Below are 22,517 nucleotides of genomic sequence, written 5' to 3' on the forward strand. Positions count from 1 at the left end.
TAGCGAGGGTGCAGAAAAGATTTACGAGAATCATTCAAGGGATGAGGGACTTCAGTTCCGTGGATAGACTGGAGAAGCTGGGGTTGTTCTCCTTAGAGCAGAGAAGATTTGATAGAGGTGTTCAAAATCATGAGGAGTCTGTACAGAGTAGAAGGGTCGAGAACCAGAGGACACAGATTTAAGGTGATTGGCAAAAGAAACAAAGGCGACATAAGAAAAACATTTTTACACAGCGAGTGGTTAGGATCTGGAATGCACTGTCTGAAAGAATGGCGGAGGCAGACTCAATCACCGCTTTCAAAAGGGAGTTGGATAAGTACCTGAGAGCAATAGATTTTTGTACAGTAAGGGTATCAAGGAACACTGAGCAATGGCGCAGAGATGGAGTTAAGATACAGATCAGCCATGATCTCATTGATGGCAGAACAAGCTCGAGGGGCTGAATGGCCTCCTCCTGTTCCTGTGTAACAGGCTCGAGGGGCTGAATGGCCCCCCTGTTCCTGTGTAACAGGCTCGAGGGGCTGAATGGCCTCCTCCTGTTCCTGTGTAACAGGCTCGAGGGGCTGAATGGCCTTCCCCTGTTGCTGTGTAACAGGCTCGAGGGGCTGAATGGCCTCCTCCTGTTTCTGTGTAACAGGCTCAAGGGGCTGAATGGCCTCCTCCTGTTGCAGTGTAACAGGCTCGAGGGGCTGAATGGCCTCCTCCTGTTGCTGTGTAACAGGCTCGAGGGGCTGAATGGCCTTCTCCTGTTGCTGTGTAACAGGCTCGAGAGGCTGAATGACCTCCTCCTGTTCCTATCAGAGATGAAATAGGTGGAGCTCAACAAGGCTACAATTGTTGTTAAGACAGAATCTTATTTTTAAAAAACAGTAATAATTTAAGAATCGTAAGATTAAATACAAAAGTTGAGCTATAGAAATGATACATATTGAAAAATAAACTGTTGGTAACTCAAACAAGGTGTGGCAGAGGAGACAAATCTGCTGCGATGGACAGGGTTTTAGACTACGCAGGAGCAGACTACACCAAGTAAACCATGTGAAAGCACAAGACCTTGTTAGAAACATCTCCAAAGGACACCATCTCTTGCAGATGTTCCCATGGGCTAGATCAACTACAGATTGGAGTTAGTAACCCAAATACTTTTCTGCGTAAAAATACAGAACTTTGCTACGAAGCAGGTGCTTTGGCTAATGGCTCAGTTGAAACCTTATTGCACCATAGCTTGATGTAATCTGTAATTTGTAATGCAAATACTAAAGCTAGAGGCATTGGCAGCGGCACCAGTTCGAAAAAAATTATATCTGATATACAAATCAGATAAACAATGAAGTATACAAAAAGGTTTGACACTGTTGACCTAAATTTTCCTTTTCGCATGCACATTTTCACCTTATGTGGCTCAGCGTTAATTGTTTTCTACTGACATCACTGTGAAGTAGATGTAATATATTTGAATTTTCAAAATGCTTTCAATAAAGTACTGCATAGTAAACTATTGACTAAAGACAGAACATGTGGAAGTCAAGGGGCAAGTAGCAGAATGGATAGCAAGCTGGCTACAAAACAGAAAAAGGGTTTTAAAAAAAAGTTAGGTTATTCAGACTGACAAAAGGTAGAAAGTGATGTTCCACAGGGGCCTGGGACCACTCGTTCACCGTTTACATAAACTATTTGGACTCTGGAATCAGAAATACAATTTCAAAATTTGCAGACAATACCAAATTGGCGGGGGCGGGGGTGAAGTTAATACAAAGGAAGATTGTAACAAAGGAATATAAGAATTAGGAGCAGGAGTAGGCCATACGGCCCTTCAAGCATTCTTCGCCAGTCAATAAGATCATGACTGAACTTCAACCTCAACTCCCCCCCGCACCCCCCCTCCCAATTCCCATATCCCTCGATTCCCCTTGAGTTCAAAAATCTACCTATCTCCACCTTGAATATACTCAAAAACTCAGCATCCACAGCCCTTTGGGGTAGAGAATTCCAGAGATTCACAACCCTCTGAGTGAAGAAATTCCTCCTCATCTCTGTCTTAAATGGCCGACCCCTTATCCTGAGACTGTGCCCCCTAGTTCTAGACACACCAGCCAGGGGAAACAACTTCTCAGCATCTACCCTGTCAATACCCCTCAGAATCTTATATGTTTCAAAGAGAAACCTCTCATTCTTCTCAACTCCAGAGCGCATAGGCCCAGTCTGCTCAATCTCTCCTCATAGGACAATCCTCTCATCCCAGGAATCAATCTAGTGAACCTTCGTTGCACCGCCTCCAAGGGAAGAATGTCTTTTCTCAGATAAGGAGACCAAAACTGTGCAAAGTACTCCAGGTGTGGTCTCACCAAGGCCCTGTACAATTGTAGCAAGACTTCCTTACTCTTATACTCTAGCCCACTTGCAATAAAGGCCAACATGCCATTTGCCTTCCTAGTTGCTTGCTGTACCTGCAAGCTAACGTTCTGCATTTCCTGCACGAGGACATCTAAATCTCTCTGAACATCAACATTTAATAGTTTCTTACCATTTAAAAAAAAAGATTCTGTTTTTCTATTCTTCCTAACAAAGTGAATAACCTCACATTTCCACATTGTACTCCATCTGCCACCTCATTACCCACTCACTTAACCTGTCTATATCCCTTTTCAGGCTCTTTGTGTTCTCCTCACAGCTTACTGTCCCACATAGCTTTATATTGTCAGCAAACTTGGATACATTGCACTCGGTCCCTTCACCTAAGTCATTAATATAGAGGCCCCAGCACTGATCCTTGTGGCACCCCACTAGTTACAGCCTGCCAACCAGAAAATGACTAGTTTATTCCTACTCTGTTTTCTGTCCTTTATCCATGCTCATATATTACCCCAACCTCATGAGCCCTTATCTTGCGTAGCAACCTTTTATGTGGCACCTTATCAAATGTCCTTTGGAAATACAAATATACTATGTTCACCGGTTCCCTTTTCTCTACCCCGTTACATCCTCAAAAAACAAATACATTTGTTAAACGCGATTCCCTTTCATATTTGTTGACTCTGCCTAATCATATTATGATTTTCCAAATTTCCCAATCTACTTTAGCTAACTCGCCCCTCATACCTATGTAATTGGCTTTATTTCAGTTTAAGAATCTAATTTCCGACTGCAGTATTTCACTTTCAAACTCAATGTGAAATTTTATCATATTATGATCACTCTTCCCCAGAGGATCCTTTACTATGACATTAGTAATTAACCCTGTCTCAAAAATCTAAAATAGTCTGTTCCCTGGTTGGTTCCATGACATATTGTTCTAGGAAACTGTCCCGAATGCATTCCATGAACTCGTCCTCCAGACTACCGCTGTCAATTTGATTTGCTCAGTCTATATGAAGATTAAAGTCCCCCATGAATATTGTTACCTTTGTTACAAGCTCCTGTTATTTGTTGATCAATACTCTGTTCTCTGGTATAGCTCTGGTATAACTATTGTTAGGGGGCCTATATACAACTCCCACCAGTGTTTTCAGACCCTTGTTATTTCTTATCTCCACCAATACTGATTCTGCTTCCTGAACTTCCGAACAAAGATCCTTTCTCATGACTGTCCTTATGTCATCCTTTATTATCCCTGATACCTTTCCATTCTGCCCTTCTTTTCTAAACGTCAAGTACCCTGGAATATTTAGTTCCCAATCTTGGTCACCTTGCAACCAGGTCTCTGTATTGGTTATTAGATCAAAGCCATTTATCGTGATTTGTGCCAGTAATTCGTCTATCATTACAAATGCTTCGTGCATTCAGATAAAGAGCCTTAAATTTTAACCGTTTACCATTATTCCTTGGTTTCATCTTATTCGTTGATGCACTTTTACAGTTACACTCTCTGTCCCTTCCTGTCACACTCTGTTTCTTTTTACCCAAATCGCTACACTGCTCCATTGCCTTGACGTTTCTCTTTAGATTTCTAAATTTCCCCTCATCTGACCCCTTCCCCCTTTTTAGTTTACAGCCTTATCGACAGCCCTAGTTATTGGATTCGCCAGAACACTGGTGGAGACCATCCCAACGGAACAGCTCCCTCGTTCCCCAGTACTGGTGCCAGTGCCCCATGAATTGAAACCCCTCCCTCCATCACTACTCTTTGAGCCACGCATTTAACTCTCTGCTCCGCTTGTCCCTATACCAATTTGCACATGGCTCAGGTAACTGAGCTTCTGCTTATTAATTTGGACCGCAACTCTTCAAACTCCCTCAGCAGAACCTCATTCCTAGTTCTACCTTTGTCATTAGTTCCTACGTGGACTACAACAACAGGATCCTCCCCCTCCCACTCCAAATTCTTCTCCAGCCGCAAGGAGATATCCTTCACCCTGGCACCGGGCAGGCAACACAGCCTTCGGAACTCCCAGTCACAGCTGCAGAGAACAGTATCTATCCCCCTGACTATACTGTCGACGACCACTAGAACATTCCTTTTCACTCCCCCCACTTGAATGCTCACCTGCACCATGATACCATGGTCAGGTTGCTCATCAACCCTGCAGACTTTGCCTTCATCCACACAGGCAGCAAGAACCTCATATCTGTTGGACAAAGGCAAAGGCTGAGGCTCCTCAAACACTGCACCGGGGGTCCCCTTCGCTACCTGAGTCACAGTCACATCCTCCTGTCCCTGCACCACTAACCAGACCTGCACGACTACCTAATCTAAGGGGTGACTGCCTCCTGGACCAAAGTGTCCAGGTAACTCTCCCCCTTCCTGATGCTCCACAGTGTCTGCAGCTCATACTCCAGCTCAACAATTCTGAGCTGAGGTTCCTTGAGATGCTGACACTTACTGCAGACGTGGTTGTCCAGGATCGCAATGCTCTCCACAAACTCCCACTTGCTGCAGTTGTGGCACACCACCTGCCCTGCCATCCTGTATAACTTTGTTTTATTTAGTTAATCAAAATTTATGTATTTAATTAACTTATAGTTTAATTTTTAGCTAATTATTAGATCTAGTTTAAGTATTTACCTGTAATACAAAGCACTCCAAGTATTGGAGGCAAAAAGCAGCACCTCCCTCCCCCTCCGCTCCAAATTCCCACTTGCTCCAAATCTCCAAGTTTAACACATTGTTTAGAAGCAGTGCAGACCACTCACAAAACTTTAGGCGTTAATAAACTTGCAGAATGAGCATGTAATTAGCAAATTAACTTCAATATAGATAAGTTTGAGATGGTGCATTTTGGTAGAAAGAATAAGGAAGCCACATATTCCTTGGAAAATAAGTGTCTAAATGGGGTAGAGAAGCAAAGGAATTGGAAGTACAGGTATACATATCGCTAAAAGTAGCAACGCAGGTTAATAAGGCCATTAAAAAAAAATCAAAGCACTGGGGTTCATTTCAGAAGCAGAGAAGCTATGCTAAACTTATATAGAAACTTGGTTAGACCATACTCGGGAGTACTGTGAACAGTTCTGGTCTCCATATTATAAAAAGGATATTGAGGCGCTGGAGAAGGTGCAAAAACAAGTGTTAATAGAATAATACTAGAACTGAGAAGTTATAACTATCAGGAACGATTGAACAGGAATCTTTTCTCTAGAAAAAAGACTGAGGGGTGAGCTGATAAATATCTTTAAGATTATGAATGGGTTTGATAGGTTAGACGTAAAAGAAATGTTTCCACTTGTGGGGGAGACCAGAACTAAGGGCCATAAATATAAGATAGCCACTAATAAATCCAACAGGGAATTCAGGAGAAACTTCTTTACCCAGAGAGTGGGGAGAATGTGGAACTCGCTACCATAGGGAGTGGTTGAGACAACTAATATAGATGCATTTCAGGGGAAGCTAGATAAAGACATGAGGGAGAAAGTTACTTTGTAACAATGACTAGGAAATGAGGGCCCTTTGTATCGGGAGAAACTAAAAAGTAGCAAATCCACCATAAATCATATTCAGTGAAAGGAATGAAGAAATATAATCCATGATGTCCAGCAAAACTGAGTCGGCTGTAATAAAGGGAACACGTGGAAAAGCAGACTGTGCACCCTCGGAAGGTAAAAGGTGAGCATCAGCCATCGTGCTCTCAAAGTACAATAAACCCAAGACCTATTCTCAGAACACAACGTATGACAGAAATAAACAAGGCATCACCCAGATACCATCCGCTCCTCATGTGAAATCTGTGCAGGAATACCAAACCAAAAACTGGTGTGGCCTCGGGTACTTACCTTGCAACCAAAAAGTGACAAAACATACACTTTATGCCTCCCCATGAATGCTGGCAAGGAAAGAAATGGGTTTACTATATGCAAGAAAAACTTGCATTTCTATAGCACCTTTCATGACCACCGGATGTCTCAAAGCACTTTACAGCCAATGAAGTACTTTTTGACATGCAGTCACTGTTGTAATGTGGGAAACGCGGCAGTAAATGTGCGCACAGCAAGCTTCCACAAACAGCACTGTGATAATGACCAGATAATCTGTTTTTTGGTGATGTTGATTGAGAGATAAATATTGACTAGGACACCGGAATAACTCCCCTGCTCTTCTTCAAAATAGCATCATGGGATCATTTAGGTCCACTTGAGAGGGCAGACGGGGCCTCGGTTTAACGTCTCATCCGAAAGACGTCACCTCCGACAGTGCAGCACTCCCTCAGCACTGCACTAGAGTGTCAACCTAGATTTATGCTCAAGTGTCTGGAGTGGGACTTGAACCCACAGAGGCAAGGGTGCTACGAACTGAGCCACAGTTATGTTAAAAAAACTTACTCTGCATCTTTTCCCTTCCCCTGAAATAAATCAAATGTAAATCACAAACTATTAGCCTGATTTCGTGGGACCTACAAAAAAAAGTGATGAAGTGACATAAACTATGAAAAAGGAAGAAAGGAAGACTTGCATTTCTATAGCATCTTTCATGATCACTGGACGTCTCAAAGCACTATACAGCCAATGAAGTACTTTTTGACATGCAGTCATTGTTGTAATGTGGGAAATTTGCCAATTTGCGCACAGCAAGCTCCCACAGACAGCAATGTGATAATGACCAGATAATCTGTTTTTTTTGTGATGTTGATTGAGAGATAAATATTGGCCAGGACACCTCCAACAGTGTAGCGCTCCCTCAGCGCTGCACTGGAGGGTCAGCCTAGATTTTTGTGCTCAAGTCCCTGAAATGGGACTTGAACCCACAACCTTTGGGCTCAGAGGCGACAGTGCTGCCCACTGAGTCACAGCAGATCTCGGCCTAACACCACTCCCACCAAAATCATTGCCGTAATGGCAAAACAAAATCAGAACCATACACTGTCCTCTCCAGCAGGAGAATACAAAGGCCTCCGTAACAATCTAAAACACAATACTCAAAGCAGCATGGTATAGACAAAGCTCAGTGATCCCACATCTAGTCAAGAATGGTTGTGTATAGCCAGGCAACTAACAGAAGCTGGGGGCAGCATGGCCATCCCCATCTTCAACCATAGTGGAGACCAGCACATCAGTACAGGAGACAAGGCTGAAGTGTATGCAAGTGCCTTCAGCCAAAAGTGCAAAATGGATGATCCCACTCTGCCTCTACCAGTGGGCCACACCATCATTGATGGCAGTGTCCTGCCAATTTGGTTGATACCACTTGATATTAAGAAGCAACCCAAGTGTGCTGGACACAGCAAAGACTATGGGCCTCAAAAAGGAAAAAAAAAGACTTGCATTAAAATAGCACCTTTCATGACAACCAGACGTCCCAAAGTGCTTAACATTCAATGAAGTACTTTTTGAAGTGTAGTCACCGTTGTAATGCCAATTTGCACACAGCAAGCTCCCAGAGGCAGCAATGAGATAATGATCAGATAATCTGTTTTTAGATGTTGATTGAGGGATAAATATTGGCCAAGACACCGGGGTAACTCCCCTGCTCTTCTTCAAAATAGGGCCACCTGAGACAGCATACAGGGCCTCAGTTTAACGTCTCATCCGAAAGACCACACCTCCAACAGTGCAGCACTCCCTCAGTACTACACTGGAGTGTCAGCCTAGATTCTTGTGCTCAAGTCTCTGGAGTGGGACTTGAACCCACAACCTTCTGACTCAGGGGTGAAAGTGCTGCCCACTGAGCCACGGCTGACACTGACATCCCACCTGTAGTGCTGAAGACCTGTGCAGCAGAGCTAGCTGCATCCCTAGCTAAGCTGTTCCAGTATAACTCTGCCATCTACCTGACATATTGCCCAATGTCCCATCCACAAAAATCAGGACAAATCTAACCGGGCCAATTACCGCCCGATCAGCCTCCCAACCATCAAGGAAGTGATAGGAGTTTGCACAGTGCCATCAAGCAACATCTGCCTACCAATGCTCAGATCAGGTTCTGCCAGAACCACTCCAAACCTCATCACAGAGTTGATCCAAACATGGGCACCAGAGCTAAATTCCAAAGGATAGGTAAGAGTAGCTTCCCTTGATATCAAGGCATCAGTCAACTGAGTATGGCCCCAAGGAGCCCTACCAAAACTGAGGTCAATCGGGTTCAAAGGGAAAGCCCTCCACTGGCTGTAGTCATTTCTATCACAAAGGAAGGTGGTTGTGGTTGTTGGAGCCCCAGGACATCGATACAGGAGTTCCTCTGGAAAGTGTTCTAGGCCCAGCCATCTTCAGCTGCTTCATGGGTGACTTTCCCTTTATCATAAGGTCAGGGGTAGGACTGTTCACCGATGATTTCAGTGTTCAGATACATTCACAACTCTTACAATAGTAAATCAGCCCATGTCAATCCACAGCAGGACATGGATAATATCCAGGCTTAGACTAACAAGTGGCAGATAACATGTGAGTCATATAAATACCATCTTAATCTTCAACAGGGCCATCATCGCCAAGTTTCCCACCATCAATATCTTGGGGATCACCATTGACCAGAGGAGTAACTGGACCAGCCACATCAACACTGTGGCTCCAAGGACAGGGCAGAGGCTGTAACGAGTGGGTCACCTCCTGACCAATGTTCCCTTCAAGCGGCGCAGCATTCTGGTTCTGCACAGTCGGTGAGCTGGCTTTTAAATAGAAAAAACGTGCACACGTGGAATTTTGAATGTCCCACACAAGCCGTTAAAGGGGCCGCTCGAGCCAAAAAAAATTAGAGGGAACGTTGTTCCTGCCCCTCATGGCCTCATCATTTACTACAGTCAAGTCAGGAGTATGATGGAGTATCACCATTTGCCTGGATGGATGCAGCCACGAAACCATTTAGGACAGAGGACTTCACTCCTGCGACTGCTCTCAATATCCACCACCGCCGGTGCACCGTGACTGTAGTATATATGATCTGCAGGAAACAACTCGTCAATGTTACATCAACAGTGCCTCCCTACCCTATGATGTTTAACACTGAGAAGGACAGGAGTAGCAACTATCACCTCCAAGGTTTCCTCCCAAGTATCCTGACTTAGACGTATATTGCCATCCCTTCGTCGTTCCTGGGTCAATATTCTGAAATTCCATGCCTAGTACAATTGTGGGAGTAGCAACATCAGCACAAGGACTGCAGCGGTTCAACGAGAAGGTCTACCACCACCTTTGTGGGCAACTAGGGTTAGGCTGCATTTTATTGCCTTGCCAACGTTGCTCATATCCTGAGAACAAATAAAAAGAACACTGGCAAAACCTTATCATGGGCACCTAGAATTTATAACACCAACTCTCATGCCCCCCCACACTAAAAGCCCATCTGAGAGGTTTAGTCAATCCAATCCTGGCAACTCAGCACAAATCAACATTCTTGTGAGACGTCAATTCATTTAAGACAGAGATAGACGGTTTCCTAACCGATAAGGGAATAAGGGGTTATGGGGAGCAGGCAGGGAAGTGTACCCGAGTCCATGATCAGATCAGCCATGATCGTATTAAATGGTGGAGCAGGCTCGAGGGGCCATATGGCCTACTCCTGCTCCTATTTCTTATGTTCTTATGTTATATCAAAATTGAAATAAAACAAATTAACTGGCAATTCATGATTGACGATCATCCCTTCACTTCAGCCAGAACGCTGCCAGCTTTTAGTGTACTATAACACAAGTGCTGCTGTCAAACTGAATAATTTGAGTTTTCTTTTGAGTGTTTCATTGAGAAATATATCACAACTGAGCTAAAAAACTACAGTGCCAACATTTCCCCAGTGACAACTGTGGCCAACAATTCAGCACCAGTCAGTGGCGTTAACTGATGCAAGGGATTGTATGCAGTTGGCTCAGTACGATCTATTAAATGCCAGCATTCAGAGTGATTGTTTACAGCCAAGTCAGTCCAGCAGGCACAAGGTGCCAATTGGCCTCCATATTCAAGAGTCAAAAACCATGGCGATCTGATGTTTAGTGTTGAATTCCATCGACACCAACTCCAATGTGGATGTGCATAAACCAGCCATGCAAATAAACAATGGTCCAGGCTGGCAGTGAACAAGGCACTATTGGCCTTCGCAAGCATGCACTTTGATGAAAGGGTGGGTGGGACTGGTTTGCCGCACCCTCCTTCCGCTGCCTGCGCTTGATTTCTGCATGCTCTCGGCGACGATACTCGAGGTGCTCAGCGCCCTCCCGGATGCACTTCCTCCACCTAGGGTGGTCTTGGGCCAGGGACTCCCAGGTGTCAGTGGGGATGTTGCACTTTATCAGGGAGGCTTTTAGGGTGTCCTTGTAACGTTTCCTCTGCCCACCTTTGGCTCGTTTGCCGTGGACGAGTTCCAAGTAGAGCGCTTGCTTTGGGAGTCTCGTGTCTGGCATGCAAACTATGTGGCCTGCCCAGCGGAGCTGATCGAGTGTGGTCAGTGCTTCAATGCTGGGGATGTTGGCCTGGACGAGGACGCTAATGTTTGTGCTCCCAGGGGATTTGTAGGATCTTGCGGAGACATCGTTGGTGGTATTTCTCCAGCGACTTGAGGTGTCTACTGTACATGGTCCACATCTCTGAGCCATACAGGAGGGCGGGTATTACTACGGCCCTGTAGACCATGAGTTTGATGACAGTTTTGAGGGCCTGGTCTTCAAACACTCTTTTCCTCAGGCGGCCGAAGGCTGCACTGGCGCAATGGAGGTGGTGTTGGATCTCGTCGTCAATGCCTGCTCTTGTGATAGGAGGCTCCCGAGATAAGGGAAGTGGTCTACGTTGTCCAGGGCCATGCCATGGATCTTGATATCTGGGGGCAGTGCTGTGCGGCGAGGACAGGCTGGTGGAGGACCTTTGTCTTACTGATGTTTAGCGCAAGACCCATGCTTTCTTTCGCCTCGGTAAATACGTCAACTATGTCCTGGAGTTCAGCCTGCGTGTGTGCACAGACGCGGGTGTCGTCAACAGAGGTTGGAGTGGTCTTGGACCTGGCCTGGAGACGGCTACACATTGCAATGATGATAAAGACCAGAGTGTTTGGCTTGGCCACTAGGGAAGAGCATTACCAGACTATAGGTCCCGATGTCCAAGGCACCAAAAGGCTTTGCGGTGTGAATGCTTTCTCCAGTTGGCAGAGGTAGGAGGCTCCCGCCGTCACAACATGCAGATTAAACCAGGAAATATTGGGTGCCTTTACCCGCTCAGAACTGGTTTGATTTTATTAAATAGCTAAAGCTTCTCAAGAACATAGGAATAAGAGTAGATCATTCAGACCCTCGAGCCTGTTCTGCCATTTAATTAGGTCCTGGCTGATCTGTGACCTAACTCCATATACCCGCCTTTGGCCCATATCCCTTAACACCTTTGGTTAACAAAAATCCATCAATCTCCAATTTAAAATTAACAACTGATCTAGCATCAATTCCGGTTTGCAGAAGAGAGTTCCAAACTTCCATCACCCTCTGTGGGTAGAAGTGTTTCCCAACTTAATTTCTGGCTCTAATTTTTAGACTCTGCCCCTAGTCCGAGACTCCCCAACCAACGGAAATAGTCTCTCTATCTACCCTATCTGTTCCCCTTAAAATCCTGAAAACTTCGATTAAATCACCTCTTAACCTTCTAAATTCCAGGGAATACTATCCTAATCTGTGTAATCTCTCCTCGTAACTTAACCCTTGGAGTCCAGGTATCATTCTGGTAAACCTACACTGCACTCCCTCCAAGGCCAATACAAGGTGTGGTACCCAGAACTGCTCACAGTGCTCCAGGTGTGGTCTAGGGTTTTGAATAGCTGCAGCATAACTTCTACCCCCTTGAATTCTAGTCCACTCGATTTAAAGAGCAGCATCCCATTAGCCTTTTTGATTATTTTCTGTACCTGTTCATGACATTTGAATGATCGATGGATGTGGAACCCCAAGACTCTTGGACTTCCACTGTTTCTAACTTTTAACCATTTAGAAAGTACTCTTCTATCCTTTTTAGGTCCAAAGCAGATGACCTCACATCGAAACCATTTGCCACAATTTTACCCACTTAATCGATTAATAGCTCTGTAATGTTAAGCTTCCATCTACACTGCTTAAAATGCCGCCTGTCATCAGCAAACTTGGATATGTGGCCTTCTATCCTCTGGGACATATTGTTGCAGAAAACTCTCCTGAACACACTCGGGAATCTCTTGATCCCCATAGAAGGACAGGTGATGATTTCTCCTTTGGGGGATAAAATAAGAACTGAACCAGGACAGATTGATCACTGAGGTGAGTTTATGGGCACTCGGTTAGACTAGCCTCATACCCTATATATTGCCTTGAGACATCTCTCAATCACCAAATAGTGAAAGGAACTTCTCCCACTGAAAACAGATAAGCAATTTCCTCCTCTGAATACACAAAAATTCATCCTTTGTAGCATATCAACTCCCCATCTCCTCAAAGCGAGCAGCCATTTTCCTCACGCTAGATTTAAGGTTTTTCATCTTGGTGATCAATGAAGGTGAGAAACTTACGGACTTTCAGCATGATGGTACAGAATGAAATTCAGACGGTCACAGCAATAGATGGAACTGTGTATCTGATCCAGTGCGTACAGCTCCTCCCCGCAGCAGCCAGTGTAACAGGGGAATGTGTGGCCATAACAGGGCGTCTTGCGCTTGTAACTCAATGGGTAGGCACGACAGTACGTCAAACTATTCCTAGTTTTTTTCTTTCCCTCTTGTCATGAGGCACAGTGATATTGTCATGTCAAAAAATTAGAGTAAAGTTTGACAAGGATAAGTAATTACAAAGAAAGTGCAAGAAGAGCAGAGACACAACCATCACCAAAAGTTCCTTGGTCTTGCCTTCCTTCACCTCTGCATTTCGTCTCACTCATTTCTCTCTTCCTTCACTCATGTCTGGCTTTCCTCTACAGCTGTTTTTTCCTCTTCTGCTGCATTTTATTTATACCTTCTCTCTTGTTTGACTTTCTTGTTACCTCCTACTTTCCCTTGTTTGGTTCTGTCTTATTCAGTGATCGAGCTACGACATGAGAGGTTACAGCGAGCAAGTGGCCCAGACAGAGCTTGGATGAATTTTATTTTTTTATCCCCACTAATAAAACTCACTACTTCAATCAGTGAAGCAGCATTTAATCCCACATGGCTAAACCTAACATAGAAACATAGAAAATGGCAGGAGTAGGCTATTTGGCCCTTCAATAAGATCTTGGCTGATCAGTCCCTCAGTACCCCTTTCCTGCTTTCTCTCCATACCCCTTGATCCCCTTAGCCCTAAGGGCCATATCTATCTCCCTCTTGAATATATCCAATGAACTGGCATCAACAATTATTTGCGGCAAGGAATTCCACAGGTTAACAACTCTGAGTGAAGAAGTTTCTCCTCATTTCAGTCCTAAATGGCCTACCCCTTATCCTAAGACTATGTCCCCTGGTTCTGGACTTCCCCAACATTGGGAACATTCTTCCCGCATCTAACCTGTCCAGTCCTGTCAGAATCTTATACGTTTCTATGAGATTCCCTCTCATCCTTCTAAACTCCAGTGAATAAAGGCCCAGTTGATCCAGTCTCTCCTCATATGACAGTCCAGCCATCCCTGGAATCAGTCTGGTGAACCTTCGCTGCACTTCCTCAATAGCAGTGCAGTAAGACCTCCCTGCTCCTATACTGAAATCCCCTAGCTATGAAGGCCAAAATACCATTTGTCTTCTTCACCGCCTTTCTTTCAATGACTGATGAACCATGACACCAGGGTCTCGTTGCACCTCCCCTTTTCCTAATCTGCCGCCATTCAGATAATATTCAGCCTACGTGTTTTTGCCCCCAAAATGGATAACCTCACATTTATCCACATTATACTGCATCTGCCATGCATTTGCCCACTCACCTAACCTGTCCAAGTCACCCTGCAGCCTCTTGGCGTCCTCCTCACAGCTCACACCGCCACCCAGTTTAGTATTGTCTGCAAACTTGGAGATATTACACTCAATTCCTTCATCTAAATCGTTAATGTATATTGTAAAGAGCTGGGGTCCCAGCACTGAGCCCTGCGGCACTCCACTAGTCACTGCCTGCCATTCTGAAAAGGACCTGTTTATCCCGACTCTCTGCTTCCTGTCAGCCAACCAGTTCTCTATCCACGTCAGTACATTACCCCCAATACCATGCGCTTTGATTTTGCACACCAATCTTTTGTGCGGGACCTTGTCAAAAGCCTTTTGAAAGTCCAAATACACCACATCCACTGGTTCTCCCTTGTCCACTCTGCTAGTTACATCCTCAAAAAATTCCAGAAGATTTATCAAGCATGATTTCCCTTTCATAAATCAATGCTGACTTGGACCGATCCTGTCGCTGCTTTCCAAATGCGCTGCTATTTCATCCTTAATGATTGATTCCAACATTTCCAACATTTTCCCCACTACTGATGTCAGACTAACCGGTCTATAATTACCTGTTTTCTCTCTCCCTCCTTTTTTAAAAAGTGGTGTTACATTAGCTACCCTCCAGTCCATAGAAACTGATCCAGAGTCGATAGACTGTTGGAAAATGATCACCAATGCATCCACTATGTCTAGGGCCACTTCCTTAAGTACTCTGGGATGCAGACTATCAGGCCCCGGGGATTTATCGGCCTTCAATCCCATCAATTTCCCTAACATAATTTCCTGCCTAATAAGGATATCCTTCAGTTCCTCCTTCTCACTCGACCCACTGTCCCCTAGTACATTCGGAAGGTTATTTGTGTCTTCCTTCGTGAAGACAGAATTGAAGTATTTGTTCAATTGGTCTGCCATTTCTTTGTTCCCCATTATAAATTCACTTGAATCCGACTGCAAGGGACCTACGTTTGTCTTCACTAATCTTTTTCTCTTCACATATTAATAGAAGCTTTTGCAGTCAGTTTTTATGTTCCCTACAAGCTTCCTCTCATACTCTATTTTCCCCCTCTTAATTCAACCCTTAGTCCTCCTCTGTTGAATTCTAAATTTCTCCCAATCCTCAGGTTTGTTGCTTTTTCTAGCCAATTTATATGCCTCTTCCTTGGTTTTAACACTATCTCTAATTTTCCTCGTTAGCTACAGTTGAGCCACCTTCCCAGTTTTATTTTTACTCCAGACAGGGATGTACAATTGCTGAAGTTCATCCATGTGATCTTTAAATGTTTGCCATTGCTTATCCACCGTCAACCCTTTAAGTATCATTTGCCAGTCTATTCTAGCCAATTCACCCCTCATACCGTCGAAGTTACCTTTCCTTAAGTTCGGGACCCTAGTTTCTGAATTAACTGTGTCACTCTCCATCTTAATAAAGAATGCTACCATATTATGGTCACTCTTCCCCAAGGGACCTCGCACAACAAGATTGCTAATTAGTCCCTTCTCATTACCCAGTCGAGGATGGCCAGCTCTCTAGTTGGTTCCTCGACATATTGATCTAGAAAACCATCCCTAATACACTCAAGGAAATTCTCCTCCACCGCATTGCTACCAGTTTGGTTAGCCCAATCAATATGTAGATTAAAATCACCCATAATTACTGCTGTACCTTTATTGCACACATCCCTTATTTCTTGTTTGATGCTGTCCCCAACCTCACTACTATTGTTTGGTGGTCTGTACACAACTCCCACTAGTGTTTTCTGCCCTTTGGTATTCCGCAGCTCTACCCATACCGATTCCACATCATCCAAGCTAATGTCCCTCCTTACTATTGCATTAATTTCCTCTTTAACCAGCAGTGCCACCCCTCCTCCTTTTCCTCTCTGCCTATCCTTCCTAAATGTTGAATACCCCTGGATGTTGAGTTCCCAGCCTTGGTCACCCTGGAGCCATGTCTCCGTGATGCCAATGACATCATATCCGTTAACTGCTGTCTGCGTAGTTAATTCGTCCATCTTATTCCGAATACTCCTCGCATAGAGGTACAGAGCCTTCAGGCTTGTCTTTTTAATACACTTTTCCCCTTTGGAATTTTGCTGTAATGTGGCCTTTTTTGTTTTTTGCCTTGGGTTTCTCTGCCCTCCACTTTTACTATTCTCCTTTTTATCTTTTGCTTCTGCCTCCATTTTATTTCCCTCTGTCTCCCTGCATAGGTTCCCGTTCCCATTCCCCTACCATGTTAGTTTAACTCCTCCCCAACAGCACTAGCAAATACTCCCCCCTAGGACATTGGTTCCGGTCCTGCCCAGGTTTGCAGACCGTCTGGTTTGTACTGGTCCCACTTCCCCCAGAACCGGTTCCAATGTCCCAGGAATTTGAATCCCTCCCTGCTGCACCACTCCTCAAGCCACGTATTCATCTGTGCTATCCTGCGATTCCTACTCTGACTAGCACGTGGCACTGGTAGCAATCCTGAGATTACTACTTTTGAGGTCCTATTTTTTAATTTAGCTCCTAACTCTCTAAATTCTTCTTGTAGGACCTCATCCTGTTTTTTTACCTATATTGTTGGTACCTATATGCACCACGACAACTGGCTGTTCACCCTCCCTTTTCAGAATGTCCTGCACCCGCTCTGAGACATCCTTGATCCTTGCATCAGGGAGGGAACATACCATCCTGGAGTCTTGGTTGTGGCCGCAGAAACACCTATCTATTCCCCTTACAATTGAATCCCCTATCACTATAGCTCTCCCACTCTTTTTCCTGCCCTCCTGTGCAACAGAGCCACCCACGGTGCCATGAACTTGGCTGCTGCTGCCCTCTCCTGGTGAGTCATCACCCTCAACAGTACCCAAAGCGGTGCATCTGTTTTGCAGGGGGATGACCACAGGGGACCCCTGCACTACCTTCCTTCCACTGCTTTTCCTGTTGGTCATCCATTCCCTAACTGGCTGTGTATCCTTTTCCTGCGGTAAGACCAACTCACTAAACGTGCTATTCACGTCATTCTCAGCATCGTGCATGCTCCAGAGTGAATCCACCCACAGCTCCAGAATATATCTAATGAACTGGCCTCAACAACTCTCTGCGGTAGAGAATTCCACAGGTTAACAACTCTGAGTGAAGAAGTTTCTCCTCATCTCGGTCCTAAATGGCTTACCCCTTATCCTTAGACTGTGTCCCTGGTTCTGGACTTCCCCAACATCGGAAACATTCTTCCTGAATCTAACCTGTCCAGTCCCGTCAGAATTTTATATGTTTCTATGAGATCCCCTCTCATTCTTCTAAACTCCAGTGAATACAGGCTCAGCCGATCCAGTCTCTCCTCATATGTCAGTCCTGCCATCCTGGGAATCAGTCTGATGAACCTTCGCTGCACTCCCTCAATAGCAAGAACATCCTTTCGCAGATTAGGAGACCAAAAGTGAACACAAAGGATGGATGGGCTGTTTCTGTTGAAGTAGAAATTACATAGATTTTTATGCAATAATTGGGATACAGTATACAAGTAATCTGAGACATGACGTGTGGTAAGTGTACCTTGCTTGGAGGGAAAAGTGACTGTGGACCTGTGGTTCCCAAGACACCATGGAGATTTTCCTTGTGTAATGTCTAAGTCTGTCGTAGACTCATTGATACGAGATTGATTGCTATGATTGGTCAATAATCTATTATCCTTGTATGATGTGACTACAGGATGGTAAAAGGCAAATTAGATGGACCTTGGTCTTTCTTTGTCTAACAATTCCTATGTAATGATTTTATGTTGACACCTGAAACATCTCCTCCCTTCCCAATTCTCTGGCTGAAAATAGTTGAACATAACATGGCAATGAATCCTCTGTACATATAAACGTAAGAAATAGGAGCAGGAGTAGGTCATACAGCCCCGAGCCTGCTCCGCTAAGGGAGTTACGCAGATAGCAGAACTACGAATCCACTCGAGACCTGAGCCCATAATCCAGGCTGACACTCCAGTGCAATACTGAGGGAGCGCCGCACTGTCGGAGGGCCCATCTGCTTGCTCAGGTGGATGTAAAAGATCCTATGGCCACTATTTCGAAGAGCGGGGAAAGTTCTCCCCGGTACCCTGGCCAATATATATCCCTCAACCAACATCACTAAAAAGCACAGATTATCTGCTGATTTATCACATTGAGGGATCTTGCTGCTGGCTTTCCCTGTGATACAAACGGGTGAGGAAGCATTTCAAAAACTACTACATCGGGGCAGTGAAAGAAAAGCGGCTCGGAGCCCCTCCGCGCCCCCGGTAAGTGGAAGGAAACGTACGTGACAGAAGCAGTCCTCGGAGTCGAGCTCCGGGTCCGGGGCCGAGCGCCCTTTGCCAGTGTGGCCGCCGGCCCGGGGCTGGGGCTGGGTGGACCAGGCGCCGCCACCCGACACCCCGCCCAGCAGCAACAGCAGGGAGAGCAGCGCAGTGCTGCTCCGCATCGCCCCTCCGGCCGGAGCTTCAGCTCATCGCTCGCCTCTCCGCGGCCGCCCGTCTGATCGCTCAACACCAGGCCGGGAGTGCGGAAGAGGAAGTGGGCGGAGGCACTGACACAGCGAACCCGGGTGGGCTGTGGGAGCCAGCGGTTCCTCCCTCTCCCTCTGGATGCAGGAGCAGCAGCCATCGGGGCTCTCGATACATCATCCATATCGGCCATCAATAAACTGAAACATAAAAAGCTGCAACTCAGCAGGTTAGGCAGCATCTTTGACTCTGAAATGAGCTTCCGACCACATATCCTCCGCATAACTAAAACTGTCTTTCCACCTCTGTAACATCACCCCTCAGCTCATCCGCTGCTGAAGCCCTCATCCATGCCTTTGTTACCTCTAGACTTGACTATTCCAATGCACTCCTGGCTGGCCTCCCACATTCTACCCTACGTAAACTAGAATTGTTCCAAAACTCGGCTGCCCGTGTCCAAACTCGCACCAAGTCACGCTCACCCCTGTGCTCGCTGACCTACATTGGCTCCCGATTTCAAAATTCTCATCCTTGTTTTCAAATCCCGACATCGCCTCGCCCCTCCTTATCTCAGTGATCTCCTCCAGTCCCACAAGCACCCCACCCCCTCCCCCCCAAAAGATATCTGTGCTCCTCGAATTCTGCCCGCTTGAGCATCCCTGATTATAATCGCTCCACCATTGGTGGCCATGCCTTCTGTTGCCTAGGCCCCAAGATATGGAACTCCCGCCCTAAACCTCTCCGCCTCTCTTTCCTCCTTCAAGACGCTCCTTAAAACCTACCTCTTTAACCAAGCTTTTGGTCACCTGCCCTAATTTTTCCTTACATGGCTCAATGTCAAACCTTTAGCCTTATAAAACTCCTGCAAATGCCTCAGGATGTTTTACTATGTTAAAGGCGCTACATAAATACAAGTTGTTGTGGTGAGTGACAGAGTTAACGCTGCAGCTCGATGACCTTTCATTCATAAACTGAGCCCGGATCCTTTTTGATGAGTGTGTGGGGGCTGCTTTATATTTCCTATCTGCTTGCCTTTCCCCTCTTTTCAGCTGAGATGGTGGCTGTGAGTCAGGCTTCGTAGGTCACCTTGTCACATATTATATGGATTGGTGAGGGTTCAGGGAAAGGCTACACAACTGATCCCCACTGTCGAGGGCATGAGTTATGTAAAGATTAGAGGAGGTCCAGTTCAATGCTTCCCCAACCACCTTTCTAGGCTCAGAGGAAAGTGTAGTACAGTCAACTGTCGCTAATCCGAACTGTTAGGAACAGAGATTATATGCAAATTTACCCATCATCCTGCTTCATGTCAGATAGATCAACCCAGGGGAAGACATATAGGACACTCAGGATTATGTAACAATTCAGTTCACCCCTTTAGTTCCTCTAATTTTTTGTTTCCTTCTTTCTCTTGTGGGTGTCAGCCGTGTCTCAGTTCCTGCCTTAGAGTCAGAGGTTGTGGGTTCCAGACCCACTCCAGACACTTGAGCACATAATCTCATCTGACACTCCACTGAGGTATTAAGGGAGTGCTGCATTTCCCACACATGGTGGGGTTGCTGACCCATCCACCTCCATGGCACGAACCTGGTATTGCAGTACTTCCAGGAACGGTGCTTGGGCTCTAGGCCTTTTGGCTAAGAGCATTAGCGCAGGGTGATCCTTGATGTGTGCAAGGTGACCTCTGGCGTTTGTGATCTGACAAAGAATTGGAAAGATTGGCTACGAAAAATGTAAAAAAAAAAAAAATTTTCCCACATTACAACAGTGACTACACTTCAAAAAGTACTTAATTGGCTGTAAAATGCTTTGGGTTGTCCTGATGTCATTGAAGACCAGTTGTTTTATTTTCTTGCAGAAGCAAATATGATGGGTCGATTAACTGGTTTTAAAACAAACTTCGTGACTTCCCCACTAACCCTGCAGAGCTCACAGACCTTTTGACTTCATAATATATGGATTGTTTTAATTTTAATATAAAGCATTCAAATTCTTGGCCTGTAAAAACCTTTAGCAAAGGATTCTTCCCTCTGATCCCTTTACAGATAGAGTAACACTGACCCCTGAGGCAGCTGTTGGTTGAGCAAAAAACAGTTTTACTTAACTCGGGATCCTTTTCAGCTCTAAATTAAGTCAGGCACAGTTTCCTCATCATTGAAGGACAATCGATCTGGCTGAGAAAGTATTAAGAGATTAAAAGGAATCTAGTTGACACATTCAGGCATTCAGTCTTCATAAGTGTAGTCAGCATTGTTCCCAGCGGCGGCAACAGAAACGCTGCCGCAGGAAAATCAACGCTGGAGCACTCAAAGAACCTGCCATGAAAACCCTATTCAGCCAGCGCCTCACAACCAACCTGACGACTCCCAGTGACCCAGAGACGCAGAGTGTCCACAGTGCCGGGTCTGCCCTCAAGGCACCTGTGAAGAGACACTTGGTCACTCCAACAGGAAACATCAAGACTGGTTCGACGGGAACGACCAGAAGATCCAGGAGCTGATAAGCCGCAAGTGTAAGGCATTTTTGAACTGGAAACAGCAACACAACTCGAGCAAGAAAGCAGCTCTATAGACGTCTGAAGACCGAGGTTCAACATAAAACCCGCGACCTAAAGAACAGATGATGGGTGGAAAAAGCGTATGAGATCTAGCAACTAGCCGACAACCACGATGTGCGAGGATTCTTTAGCACAGTCAAGACCACCTGCGGCCCAAGCACCCAAGGTCCTACCCCACTGAGGGCCAAGAACGGAGAGGTACTCATCAAGGACAGAGACGCAGTCAGTGCCCGTTGGAAGGATCACTTCGATGATCTCCTTAACCGAGACTCTGTCTTTGATGTGAGTGTCCTCGACTCCATCCCACAGCATGCTATCCACCTCAACACAACCCCAACCCAGCGTGAGATTGAAAAAGCCATCCGACGACTGAAGAACAACAAGGCCTCAGGAGTAAATGGAATCTCTGCCGAAACAGTAAAGCATGGCGGAGAAGTACTATTGGCGTGAATCCATTAACTCATTTCTCTTCTTTGGAAGGAGGAGATCATACCAGGGCATCTCAGAGACACTATAATCGTGACCATCTTCAAGAAAGGTGACAAGTCCGATTGCCGTAATTACAGAGGAGTTTCCCTGCTGCCTGCCACAGGGAAAGTCATCGCAAGAATCCTCCTCAGTTGCCCTCTCCCAGTGGCTGAAGAGCTCCTCCCAGATTCGCAATGCGAGGCACAATGGACGTCAAATTCAAGAAAAATGCAGGGAGCAGCACCAACCCCTGGATATGGCCTTCTTTGACCTCACAAAGGCCTTCGACATTGTCAACCATGAGGGATTATAGTGAGAATGGATACAGAAGAATTGTAAAAGTGGCAGAGGGATGGAGATAGGGAATCATGGGAAAATAGCTAAAGAAATGTCAAGATGCAGACATTGCAGAATCGACAGAAAAAAAGGGGGTTACTGAGAGTTGAGGTTAAACACGGGTCACGGGAAAGAAAAAGCAATCACAGATAGGAGAAGGTAACGTAATGCTTTTTACTGATAAGAGGGAAATAGGTTTTACTGATAAGGAAGAAGAATTTAATGAGGCTATAAACAAGCTGACCTCGGGGCCAGCTCTAATTAGGAGACCTCCTCGCCTGCCATTGAACATACTCGGCGGGGGGGGGGGGGGGAGAGGAAGAAAGAGAGTGGACAGACCAAGTGCTAATCAAATGTGTTATGTTTTGAAAATGTATAACTACTGTGCTTTTCACGCTGTAAAGGGGCTTGTCCAGAGGAAGGTAAACAGGCTCTGA

The 22,517-nt window shown here is 45.5% G+C and overlaps 1 protein-coding gene across 2 annotated transcripts in view; it reads right to left on the reverse strand.

The window, feature by feature from the left end:
* Positions 1-18,773, reverse strand: part of ero1b (endoplasmic reticulum oxidoreductase 1 beta) — a 112,588-nt gene extending 93,815 nt beyond the window's left edge. For both annotated transcript variants that reach the window (XM_070884668.1, XM_070884667.1), the window contains exon 1: positions 18,536-18,773. In XM_070884668.1, the coding sequence (XP_070740769.1) occupies positions 18,536-18,697 (162 nt within the window). In that variant the 5' untranslated portion in view covers positions 18,698-18,773. The remainder of the gene's footprint in view (positions 1-18,535) is intronic.
* Positions 18,774-22,517: the final 3,744 nt, after the last annotated feature.

Source organism: Pristiophorus japonicus, chromosome 7, assembly GCF_044704955.1.
Source record: "Pristiophorus japonicus isolate sPriJap1 chromosome 7, sPriJap1.hap1, whole genome shotgun sequence".
NCBI lineage: Eukaryota > Metazoa > Chordata > Chondrichthyes > Pristiophoridae > Pristiophorus > Pristiophorus japonicus.